The sequence below is a fragment of the Podarcis gaigeae genome (assembly GCF_964106915.1).
Source record: "Podarcis gaigeae genome assembly, chromosome: 8".
NCBI classification, from domain to species: domain Eukaryota; kingdom Metazoa; phylum Chordata; class Lepidosauria; order Squamata; family Lacertidae; genus Podarcis; species Podarcis gaigeae.
The window spans coordinates 3,157,728-3,170,788 of NC_139684.1; the positions used below are offsets into that span (position 1 = coordinate 3,157,728).

The 13,061-nt window shown below is 49.2% G+C and overlaps 1 protein-coding gene across 4 annotated transcripts in view; it reads left to right on the plus strand.

The window, feature by feature from the left end:
• The window catches only part of KCNIP3 (potassium voltage-gated channel interacting protein 3), a 117,116-nt gene that overhangs the window by 34,820 nt on the left and 69,235 nt on the right, over positions 1–13,061 (plus strand). For 2 of the 4 annotated variants that reach the window (XM_083753379.1, XM_083753380.1), the window contains exon 1: positions 7,466–7,910. The exons of the other annotated variants lie outside the window; for them this stretch is intronic. In XM_083753379.1, coding sequence (XP_083609505.1) covers positions 7,481–7,910 — 430 coding nt within the window. In that variant the 5' untranslated portion in view covers positions 7,466–7,480. Of the gene's footprint in view, positions 1–7,465; positions 7,911–13,061 lie in introns of those variants that run through there. 4 annotated transcript variants of the gene reach the window in all.

Consider the following 13,061-nt stretch of genomic DNA (forward strand, 5'->3'; position numbering starts at 1 on the left):
GTGCATCCATCTCCTCCTGCGCGGCCTTCCTCCAGAGACTGGCTTCTGCAGCTGGCATCTCCTGTATCTCTTCCCAAGTGGAAGGTTCCTGTGGAAACGCCGACCCTGCAAAGTAGGACAACCGTAATGGTGGGACACCTCTGTTGGTTCTGGACGAGCGTCTGACCTCTGGTTCTGGGACCGCATCAGCTTCCTCATCCTCCTCCAACGCAGGCATGTCCCCATCTGAGTCCTCCTCTTCGTCTCTGGTGCCGCCAGGGTTCTGGTCCTCTGCGTCTTCTGGTGCGTCGCCTGTAGGGGGCGCTGCAACACTTAAAGGCAGATTATTACTTTGTGGGGTCTCAAAAGGGAAATATACAAACTCTTGAGTCCTTTCTGACACATCAGAAGAATCCACAACAGTGTTCTTAGTGTCTACTTTTCCATATTCATCAAAATAAACTGCATGGTATGCATTTGTCTTACCAGTTTGTAAGTCCATAATTCTGTATCCTTTGCCTCCAGAGGCATATCCCACCAGGATACCTGCTTTTGCCCTGGAGTCAAGCTTGTGTCTGTGTTCCTTGGGCACGTGGAAGTAACACGGACTTCCAAACACACGTATGTGGGACAGATTGGGAGCTTTCCCATGCCAAAGTTCAAATGGTGTGCGCTCTGCACCTTTAGTTGGCAGTCTATTCTGCAAATAGACCGACGTGTACACTCCTTCGGCCCACAGCTTCTGTGGCAAACATGCATCCTTTAGCATGCACCTTGTCATGTCCATAATGGACCTAAACTTTCTCTCAGCTATGGCATTCTGCTGTGGTGTGTAAGGAATTGTGGTTATGTGTGCAATTCCTTCCTTGGCCAGGAGAGCCTGCATTTCATTTGAGCAGTACTCACCTCCATTGTCGCTCATTAGCACAGCTGGAGCTCTCTGGAATTTGTTCTTGACCATGGCAATGTATTCCTGGAGCTTGTCCACTGTCTCACTCTTCTCTTTGAGGAAATATACAACACAAAATCTTGAAAAGTCATCCAGAAATATTAAAATATATCTATTCTTTCCCAGTGAGGGAACGTTCATGGGTCCACATATGTCAGTGTGCACTATGTCAAGCACTTTGTTGCTTCTTTGTTCTGCACAACGTGGAAATGAAGGTTTTACAGCCTTCTCAGTAATACAGCTTATGCACTTTGCTGGAGCTTCGTTGCTCTGCTTTACCTGCAAACCTCTTACAAGATCTCTTTTCTGTAGATCCAGAATGACGTTGGTGTCTCTATGTCCAAGCCTTCTGTGCCACAGGTCCAGATCTGCTTCATCCTTCTGGCTGGAATGTGCCACTTTTGCAGACTGATTCTCTGAAAGATCAATCTCATATACACCATTGATTAGCTTTGCTTGAGCAAACACTTTGCCATTTCTAGTCACTTTACATTCTCCATTTCCAAATGTGATCTGGAAACCTTTCTTGTCCAATGTGGACACGCTGATTAAATTGCAGCTCAGCTCTGGTACATACAAAACTCTAGAGATTGTGTTCTCAATGCATTCATTGTTTATATTGCATTTCAGACTCATGGAACCTGCACCTTTTGCTTTAACAATGTTGCCATCTGCAATCTCAATTTCAGATCCTTCTTCATCATTTATCTCACTAAAATAGTCCCTTTTATATGAAAAGTGGGAGCTCGCTCCAGAATCAATTATCCATTTATTACGTCTATTTTCACAATTCTGGACAGTTAAATTCCTTTCTTGCAGTAACCATGTGCATTCACATTTCCCCTTCTTTTCCCCTTTTGGCTGAAAGGGGTGGGGTTTCTTGGCTTTAGGAGCCTTGCAATTCTTTGCAATGTGTCCTTCTTTGTTACAATTGAAACAAATCACTTTCTTAGGCATCTCTTTGGACTTTGTACACTGCCTAGATGCATAACTGCTGTCTTTGCTTCTAGTATTTCTCACTGGAGATTCAGCTCTATCTCTGCATTCTTCTTTTAAATAACCAATCAAGTCTTTAAAAGTCAGACCTTGTCTATGATCCATCAAACTTACAAATGCGCTAAAGCGTGGTCCAAGCGATGATAACAAAAATGCTATCTTTGTATCTTCATCAAAAGCTTTGGGAGTCAGATCAATTCTTTGAATAATCTCAGTAAACTTGTTGATGTGCTCTGTGAATTCCTCTTTTGAATTCATCCTCACTCTGGTTAATTTACACACCAAGTTTCTGAAGCAGTTTATGCTAGATTCTCCATACACACGCTCAATATCTCTTAAGATTTGAGATGCATCATCTGTACTATTTATTAATGATAGCTGCTCATCACGAAGTCCACTCAAAATTATGTGTCTAGCTTCGCTGTTCATGCGTTTCCAAGCACTTATCTTGGCTAAATCCTCCTCAGACGATCCCGTAGGCTGAGGGTTTAAAGCTTCCAGAATGTGCTTATAATCTAAACATGCTATCAAGCGCTGCTTCCAGTGTATGAAATTGTGTTCATTCAGCACAGGCATTCCTAGCTTTGCATCACTATCAAAAGCTGCTCTAGCCATCTTAAAATCCAAAAATTTGAAAATTCTTCAAAAATTTCAAAATTTCTCAAAATTTTAAAATCAAAATCTCAAAAATCTCAAAATTCAAAACAGTTCTTCACTGCCTTGGGTCACTGTGAACTCTGAGGGAAGGGGGGGGTTGCTTAATCCCCACTGCACAATGGAACAAAGGACCATGTGCTTACCAGGAAGTTAACTCAGAAAAATACTACTCAATTCAAAATCACAATCCAACACAATCCTTCAAAAATACGCAGAAATATGCAATACTGGGGCCAATAACCCTTTGTGGGAATGTTCTGGGGTGCAGGAGAGGATATATTGACTAATTATATCCTTATCCAACTTGTACTAACAAGTTCCCAAAATATCAGCAGAGTTTATAGACATTCCCCTTTAAGTACGCAACGGTAACGTGTGCACAGGTTCGCTAGAACCTCTATAATAATTACTCTGGTAATTTCCCCTTTGTTCCCTCTTAAAATACAAGACACGACACAGTCTTTATAAAAGTATAAAAGAGTTTACTCACGTTCTGTTCACAATATGATCCCAGAAGGTAGGCAGGCTTAAAAAGGTTACATACACTTAGAAATCTATCTTGTAGCAAGATAGCCCTTATCTCCTCTCTTGGCTGGGAGCCAAGAGAGCATCCTTAGATGTTTCCTCATGGAAGGAAGATGGCAGAGAGAGGCAAGAGGCAAGAGAGAGAGATGGCTGCCTGCCCTGTGCTTTTATCATTTACCTGCACAGGTGAGGCCACACCCACCTCTGGTCACATGCGGAGGAAGTCCGTCCCCAGGAAGTTTACCTGCTTGCTGGACAGACATCCCTCCCCATGTTCTAACATGTACACTCTAGGAATGTTGTCATTGACTGCTCCTGTGTTTACATCCCACAGCACCAACCAGTGATGCATGCGCCATTGTGTCATGACATCACTTGCGCCATCACATGTGTGCGAAAATGGGCTCTGCGCTTGGCCACCCCCCCACTGCTTTACCTCCGCTAGCTGTCCACTCCCACTGTGACAACTAGGCCAAGGCCTCTGCCTCCGCCGCAAGGCCTCCATTGAGGCCCGCGACAGCCACAGACATACTTCTGGAAGTGTGGCCTCAATGGAGACCTCACGGTGGAGGTGTTGGCTGAGTGGCTGTGGAGGTGCAGCGGTGGGTGGGGGGCTGAGCAACGGAGGCCTTGACCTAGCCTCGGCGGACAGCAACAGTTCAAGGTGGTCTGGGCCTCATTTGTAGGCAGGGGGGGCAGCGGTGGTGGGGCACGCTGGACTGAGCGCCCAACTTCAGGAAGAGGCCTACTCTGCCCCCTCAATATTGCAGGGCTCAGTCCCCTGTCTACAAATATTGCAGGAGTCGAGGCCCCAACAGCCCCATAGAGATGGTGCCTATGATGGGTTAGTATTGGCAGAATGCAACTGTGCAGAGCTTGGCAGCAGCCACAAGTGGGTTAAACATGCCCAGCTGCACTGAAAAGTCAACAGGGTGGGTCGGAACTTAAAAGAACAAGAGCAAATCACTATGAATCTATTGCTAAGAAATGCTTGGAAGTCACCCATGGAAATCAGAAGGGCTAAAATTGTGTGCCTGGGCACAGGAGGGTGCTGTGAGTATTAATTAGAAAATTGAAAGTTCCTTCTGGTGAGCGCAAAGCACCCATTCCCAGATGAGGCCACCTGCCGCCTCTCTGCAGGAGTCCTTGCTCTGGGCTTGCCACCTTCCAGTCAGCCCCCTCGATTGTGAGTACATTATTCTACATACCTCTACCTTGGGTGTGTGACCACATCATTCATTCGCTGCCCAATGCATCTCTCAGTGTGAAAGTGAACCTTCTCAGGAGCAACTCTGGAGCTTTCATTCCAAAGGGTGTGGGTGTGAGTGTCCTCTAGTTCCCAGAGATGTGGGAAGTGTGAGTGTAACACATTAAACTCTGTGGAGGCCCCATGTCAGTTGTGGGGGGCTCACAAATTATCTCCTAATACTTGAAAATGTTGTATTAGGATCTGGAGTCAGCGGAAACTCGCAACCCACTAACTCACAGAAAGCTTCATACGTGGAGGTTTCTTGTGTGCATGCTGTAGATTTGACTTAGAAGCCTTGCTTGTAATTTTCTTTCAAGACAGAATCAGTATTATTTTGCCCTGTTGTTGCGGAGCCCCTAAAAGGCATGGGGCCCAGAGGCCGGTTCCTACTCTGCCCATTTGGTAATCCAGCCCTGGTGTAACAGAAAGAAAAGAAGCAACAGTGTGGATCTTTTTTAAAGCAGGGAAAAGATGCAGTGAAGAGGATCTGGATTGGGACCCTGGTAAGATTTAGGGGGCTTTAACCAGTTGTCCCCACTGTGGTCCTTAGCTGGATCGGGGCCCTGGGCCTGCCCTTTGCTTTGGAGGAAAGTTCCCCTTGACACCATTGGAAATGCCCCTGTTGTTTACTAAGCAAATACCCATAGATGATGCCATTGTAAATTGCGTGAACAGCGCCGCCCTCTCTCGTTCGGACCCAAGTTCACTTGTTTAGCAAAGCCTGGGATACTCCCACCTTTAGATCTCAGGAAACAGGGATTTATGTCCCCCCCCCCCCCGCCCTTAACACAGCCAGTGTGGTGTAGTGGTTAAGAGCGGTAGTCTTGTAATCTGGGGAACCGGGTTCGAGTCTCTGCTCCTCCACATGCAGCTGCTGGGTGACCTTGGGCTAGTCACACTTCTCTGAAGTCTCTCAGCCCCACTCACCTCACAGAGTGTTTGTTATGGGGGAGGAAGGGAAAGGAGAATGTGAGCCGCTTTGAGACTCCTGAAGGGGAGTGAAAGGCGGGATATCAAATCCAAACTCTTCTTCTTCTTCTTCTTCTTCTTCTTCTTCTTCTTCTTCTTCTTCTTCTTCTTCTTCTTTAGGGCAATCCTATGCATATTTCGTCAGAAGTGAGCCCTACTGGGTTCCATGGGCTTTCCTCTTTTTCACTATTGTAAGAGGCAGGAGACTGACTTTTCCTTTCCATCCAAGAACCATGGCAGGAAGCAGGAGCTCCTGACGTTGCTGCCCTTGGGGGCTCTGAACCTGTCCCTGTACGGCCTGGTCCTGCTTCCATTTGGTAGATGGAGGGCTGGACATCATGGCAGGCGTGGAGTCCTTGCAGATGTTAGTGCCCAAATAGTGGGAATGTGGGATCAGGGCCAGGCCAGATCCAGAGCTGGGGTGAACATTCTCCACTCTTGTGCGGTCAACTGCTTCAATGTGTCAGTTACCCTGACATGGAACAAGGCAGAAGCTTTGTCTGCTGATACGAAGTGTAGTGGTTACTAGCATGGTGGGCTGTGGTGGGTGTTAAAGGAGTGGTAATAGCTCTGGTGGTGGGGACACGTCATGCTCCGTCTGGGGTGGTTTGTGCACCTTTGGTCCCCACCATGTACTCAGCTCTCACCTGTGGCTCCTAGAAGCTGTCAGCCTGCGACAGCGGCCACAGCCTGGGAAACAGCTTCAACTGACCAGCTAAGCCAGGTGAGGGTAGCTGATGGGTCTCAAACCCTCTGCAAGTTAGGGGGTTCACCTGCATGCAAAGACAGGCTCCAGCGGATTGAGCGGACAAGACCAATACTGCATTCAGTGGTCAAGAAGGCGGTTTCTGCATGTGCTGTAGAGGAAAGTGAGGGGCAGATGGGGTCTCTTCAACCCGGGAAGGTAGCCCATCTAGAAGAAGGAAGACTCTGTTCCTAAACCTAGGCTAAGGAATAATCCCTAAGGCAGTTGGATGGCGCCTTGTTACTCCTCCTTTTGGCAACTCCTGCAGCCAAGATGGTGCCAAATGTCTTGCTCTGCTTTCCTTTGGACCACATCAGAAGAAGAAGAGTTTGGATTTGATATCCCGCTTTATCACTACCCGAAGGAGTCTCACAACGGCTCACATTCTCCTTTCCCTTCTTCCCCCACAACAAACACTCTGTGAGGTGAGTGGGGCTGAGAGACTTCAGAGAAGTGTGACTGGTCCAAGGTCACCCAGCAGCTGCAGGTGGAGGAGCGGGGAAGCGAACCCGGTTCACCAGATTACGAGTCTACCACTCTTAACCACTACACCACACTGGCCCTCAGAGAGGTTGGGGGGGTGTCTTGTTGTCTGGGCCGCCCAGGACCTGCAGACACACTGCTGAGCCGAGAGGGCATTGCAGGGGGGGCCACCACAGTGACTTAGAAGGGAAGGCAAGAGGCAGGGGGGCACCATATTTTGGTGTTGCACAGGGTGCTGCTGAAATTTGAAAGCCCAAATTCTGCCACTGTATTTGGTTGTCCACTGTGAGAACAGGATGCTGGGTAGATGGGACCCTTTGGCCTGATCCAGCAGCTGGGCTCCTCCCGTGCATTCCCGCATGGCCAGGTGACACATGGCTGAGTCAGGCAACAGAGCAGACGACCAGTGAATATTGAGAGGCTCAGGAGGAAGGGGCTGAGCCTGGCCGAGGGGATCTGCGCTGGGGTCCCCAGTTCAAGAATCATAGCTGACCCTCAAGCGGCTGGAGGGAGTGGCACAAGAGAGCGATGAGTGCAGGAAAATAGTTGTGGCAGCTTGCAGGACTCTGAGGGTTAAAATGCCTGGATAATCTTTTTATCGCTCTCTCTCTTGTCTCTTCCCCCTTCTCCCTGGAGACCACAGGGGTTGAGTTTGAGTTACTGGTAAGCAGATCCTAGTTGAAGCAGGGAAGCAGGGATTCGGGGGCTCAGCAGGCGCTCCAGGCGGACGAGGCTGACCCTACTACTGATGGGAGTGACGGCTGCCCAGATCGTGCCCCCCAAGAGCCCCTGGCCACAGAGAACAGCCAGAGAGGGGGAGGAGAAAAGGGCTGGACTCCACGGAAAGAGAAAGGAGTTTGTGGACTCCTGCAATCGGGTTAGAAAGTGAGTGAATCATAAGTCGAGGGGAGGGTGGGAGAGAGGGGAGATGGAGAGCAGCCAGCTAGAGAAAATCCAAATTTGGAAGCGGCCTGCCTTGAGAGGCCAGGAGATCCAGAGAGGCAGTCAAGCGGAGGAAGAGGCAAAGCATAGGCAGGTGGAGAGGGGAGCAGGGTCAGTGCAGCAAGAGGCAGGCGCCCGGCTCTCTCCCAAGGCAGCCCCAGCAACTTTGCAAGTCGGGGGAGCCGAAGGCAGAGGGGAGGCGAGCCTGGCAGGGGAGAGGCTGCCGCGGAGTCTGCTGGAGCGCAACGGGATGCCCCTCAATGGAGAGGCAAAGGCATCAGCGTCGTCAGGGAAGCCTGTGCGCTACCTGGAGGTGCGCCTCAAGATCCGCGACTACCGGCACACTTGCAAGAAACAGCTCTACAACCTCATCAGCTGCTTTGTCCGCCTCATCTCAGGCAACCTGTCGTCTGAAGGTAAGCCCAGGGGTCTGCCAGCAGCTTGGAGAGGCAGCTGAGGTCACCAGTTGGGCTTGCTCAGTGGGGGTAGTTACTTCCCTGGATGGTTCCGAGATGGGCTTAGAGAAGCAGATTAATTTTTGCGGAAGGCGTTTGAGCCCTCCTTGAGGCCTACGCTGTGGCCAGAAGGACCTCGCCCTCTAGGGAATCTTTTATGACAGCCTTTGCCAACCTGGCACCCTGCAGATGCTTTGGACCACAGCTGCTATCAGCCGCAGGACTGCGTGGCTGATGGGAGTTCCCATCTAAAACACCGGGAGTGCAGCAGGTTGGTGCCGACTGCAGACAGTTTCCACTTTGTGGCCCATCTTGTTTTCCTCTCTTTGCATACTTCCCCCTTAGCAGGTACTTGGACATTGTGGCTGCTTCTTCTTCCCGACCCCAGATGTGGAAACAGCCGGCACTTCCGAACGACATGTAATGTTACTATTTTAATGCGCCAGACCATTGTTACCCACAAGAGAGGTTTCCGCAACAATAGTTGGCACTTCCAAAAGGAAAAAAATATGTGGTGGGTTCTGGTGGCACCCGGGTCACAGGGTGGTGTTTTTCAGGAAACTGGTAGATTTCCAGCTCAAGGGCTCAGTGCAGAGAGAGAGACTCTGTTTCGGAGAGAATAAGTCATCTCCGGTGAAAGTTTCGTGTTTCTTGCCTGGGTGTTGTACAGGCAGGAGTGTGTGCCGTTGAAGATCAAATGAAAGTGATGTTGCTAGGATGACAAGGTATAATGTTAATTAATCCTGGATGCTGGCCTTTGCTCAGATGTCTGCTGGTGGGGTGAGTTCCTCATAAAGGAGAAGCCTGCTGGTTCACTCACATCCATGTTCCTCCCTTGAGCTCTGCACATGTGGCATTTGTTTAGCCGGGGGACTGGCAGCAGAATGTGTGAACTGGCTCAAATGGAAAGAATTCTTCATTCGGTTTTCTTTTCTCCCCGCCTTTGGTATTTCAGTATCACACCCACCAGAATATTATAGTCTCAAAAGACATAAGCTTCCATGCCCTTCAGTCTGCCTTTTGTGAGTTGAATCAGGTTGCACAGATTAATCAGCCACAGCTGTAATTGATTAATCTACTGGTGAAATTGCTCAGAGTTTGGAAAGAACCCTCTGGCCTTTTCACACTCTCTTCACCCTGGCCTGGTCTCCTGCTGCCAGGGTGCCCATGCGTCTTGTTTTTCAGAATGCGGTCCTCTAATTGGAGGCCAATCCACTCCAAGTACGGCTTAAGTGGTTGCATCCAATCTGACAGAAGCCAACTTCCACTTGGGCAACAGAACGTCCACTTTCTTGCCTGCCCTGCCCTCTGCAGCCCCCAGATCTGCTCCAGAGAATCCTCCACCCTTCGGAGCAAATCTGGAGGACATCCTGGGGGGAGGGGAAGTGTTGTTGCATGTGTGGAAATGTGTCCTGCTTGTGCACAGACACCATTGGGTACAATCCAAAGACCCGTCTTGATTGAAGTTGTCGCTTCATCCTGCACAACAGGCTGAGCAGGAAGGCACAGGTGTCACCTAGTCACAAACGATGTGAATCGGGGTCATCTTTTTAGATGATTTGTAAGCGGCACCTTACCTGCTACATTAGCATAAACGAAGTAGTGGGCTTCTGAAGTTGTCATTGCTTCGTTGCATTATTTTTGTGTGGCAGCAATTCCATATCAGGGCTGGAGCTCCCTTCTTCTGTTGGGGGGCAGGCTGCAGTCCCTGTGGCACTCCATCTCTCTCTCTCTTCCTCCCTACCCAGTGTGTCTGCTGGGGAAGGGGCAGAGGTCCACCTGCAGGGTCCCCTATTCTTCCAGCACTCCATCTGTTCTGTCCCCCCCCCCATTCCTCTCCCCACCCCCCCACCCCCCCGCTCCTTAAACACCTCTCCTTCCAGGCTCCCCTCAGCTGCATGAAGCTTGGCTAATTTCTCCATCTATATCTCTGCAGAGGTTTTATGCCAAAGTGGCACTCTAGTTCCTTCACACCATATACATTCATCCCATTTAGAAGCTCTGGTAGTCCCAAAGTTGAGATGTCTTGAAGTTAGAGTAATTCATAGATAGTCAATGCAGATAGTCCTTCCAGTGCAGTTCCTTCCAGATATTCATGGACTACAACTCCCATCATTCCTGACCATCCTGCTGGGGAGTAGATTGGCAGTCCCTGGAATTAGAGGATTTTGGATGGGCCTTGTAGTTCAGAAGAGCTGTTCAATAGAAGGAGCTTATGGATGGGAATTGCTTAATGATACCTATTTTTTGGGGGGGGGGTGGACAGTTAGGAGTAAGTAGGGGTGGAGAGAATTCTGGTTCGCTCCATATTTGGAGTGAACCTTCCCATTTCACACATACCCAACCCATGAGTGGATTGGAATGTTCACCTGCGGATTAAACTGCATAATTTGACTGACCCACACATGTGCTCACAAGGCGGTCTGAGGGCTGCCACTCTCTTCTTCCAAACATTCTGAGCATCTTAAGCTGCACGGAGCAGTTCCGCTGCCACACAGTAAAATTGCTTTGAAAATGTTCCCAGGAAGCAACTGGATGTCATAATGTGCAGCCCCTTCCTGGGGAGTTGTACAGGAAAACTATACGGCTGCCCCCACGCATGTACTTACGGAAGTGGACCATCATTTTTTCCATATGCTGCAAGGCTGGCAGGGACATTGTCCCTTCTCATGGATGCCAACTGACTGACCTTCCTCCTGGGCACCCACTTACGGTAGTTTCTCTCTCTTGTGACATGGGCAAAACCTGCCCTCCAGACCCAGCAAGGGATGAGATAGAAGCCATGGTGTCTGTGTAATGGAGTGTGCAGCGCACACACTCTACGGCATGGGTAGGCAGACTAAGTTCCGGATCTGGCCCAATCACCTTCCCAATCCGGCCTGCGGATGGTCCGGGAATCCGCGTGTTTTTACATGAGTAGAATATGTCCTTTTATTTAAAAGGCATCTCTGGGTTATTTGGGGGGCATAGGAATTTGTTCACCGCCCCCCAAATATAGTCTGCCCCCCCACATGGTCTGAGGGACAGTGGACCGGCCACCTGCTGAAAAAAGTTTTCTGACCCCTGCTCTATGGCACCCAGGGCTTTGCAGTCTTGCTCCAAGGAGCACCAGGGCAGCTGTCAGGCAGGGGGAGCTCTTGGCCTGGACTTTGCTGTGCAGCAGCAGCCCCTCCTAATGGCCGGGGGAGGCACTGCAGCTCATTTGCCCAGCCAATATAAACTTAGGGTGTTTTGAGGCTGCCCCTATTTTGCATGTGGGATTCAATCACATACTGCCCAATTAAGGTTGTGCAACAAGAGTTGGTTTGGAGTTCTTGCATTACACACCTGCTTCCCCCATGGACACACACACATTGAGATAAGGAAAGTGACATGAAATGCAGGGGGTAGGTGTGGGACAGCAATTGCTGTGACACAATCTCATCTAACCTGCGGACAAAAAGGGAGACTGAATGTTCAATATAAATAACTGATGTTGTCTAACCTCCTCACAAATTTGGGCAAGGTCCAATCTCCTTCTTCTCATGGCCATTCTGGAGGAGAAGGAAGAGGAGGGTGGAAGGGGTCATGGTGCAAGTTGGAGGCTCACTGAGGCTCATTTCTATTTGTTGCTTAGTCGTTTAGTCGTGTCTGACTCTTTGTGACCCCCTGGACCAGAGCACGCCAGGCATTCCTCATCACTGAGGCTCATTTCTATAGTGCTAAATTATGATTTTGCCTTGCATCCAGATTTTCACCCACAGCCTCCCTCTCTGGAATTTAGTCCTAACTTCAGTCACTCATTCCATTACTGATATAGTATTATAGCATTCATCCCCCCCCCCCAAAAAAGATTATTTGCAATGGCTGGTTTGGCTGCCACTGGTAAATTTGTAATTAGAGGATTGTGTTCCTTTTGTGCCATACTGTCCAATGAACCAAACGAGATCACAGTTGGATTCAAAGACGCACTGTCACCTAGTGATTTTTCCCCAGGATGCTTTCAGACAGAAGTGTAGTTGTACTGAGTTGTTGAAAACTTGCAAACAGGCCATTAGCAAGAGGAAGAGGGGTTGATTGTTAAGCCACCTTGGGAATTGTAGCTTCCTTAAAGGAGAACAGGGATCTCTTAACAACTCTCAGTGCCCTTAAGGAATGACAGTTCCCAGGATTTGGCAGGGCTGGTCAGAGATGGCTGTTTAAAGTGGTATGATACTTCTTTAAATGTATAGTACAGATGGGACCAATGGCATGCTGGAGGACACACCTGCAGAAAATCACCAGGCTGGAGAGACCCAACAGGCTGCTCACTTTCCCTCTGCTGGGAAATGTCCTGCAAGTCCACTGGGCTGAGGGACAGCATCTCTCCTGTGCTGCCTCTACTAACGGTTTCAGCCTGTGGTGGTTTGCAGGGAGCTGAGTGTGTGGATTGTTCTGACTCCCTGTGACTTTTCTGACACAGGCTGAGCCTCTGCGCTGAACCTGTCCAACCACTGAGCTTGCCACTTTACATGTACGTATGAGGTCTTTGACAAATAGGTGTATAGATTTTGGACGCTGAGGCTTCAGATTTCACACAGCAGAACAAAAAAAGGGAAAGAAGGCAGTAGGGGAGATGGAAAGGTAAGAGAAGGTCAAATGCAGAGGAACTTTAGGAATCATTGATGTACGAGATAGTGTTGATTTCAGTCCAGCTGAATCAACCTTTGCCAACCAGGTGCTGTCCAGATGTTTTGGACTAAAATGCCCATCAGCATGTGCTAACTAGGGCTGATGGGAGTTGTAGTCCAAAACACCCGGAGAGGGCCAGGTCAGTGAAGGCTGAACCAGATGATATCATCAGGAAGGGACAGTTTTGTTTGGAATGAATTTTGCTGTAAAAGCGCTTGAGCACGTCAGACCCTGAGTGGTGCCAGAAGTGGCAGAATCCTGCTGCTGGCTGCTCAGTGGAACTAGATTGTGTTGTGCCCAAATGCTCAGAAAATTCATTAAGAGCACCGTAACAGAGAACAGATGCTGAGGCCTAGCAAAGGGGGGGGGGTGAGAAAGAGGTACTGTTAAAGTTATGGTTGGGGAACTTTCTTCAGCCTTGCATGCCCACATATGCAACACCACTGGTAAGCAAGCGGATGA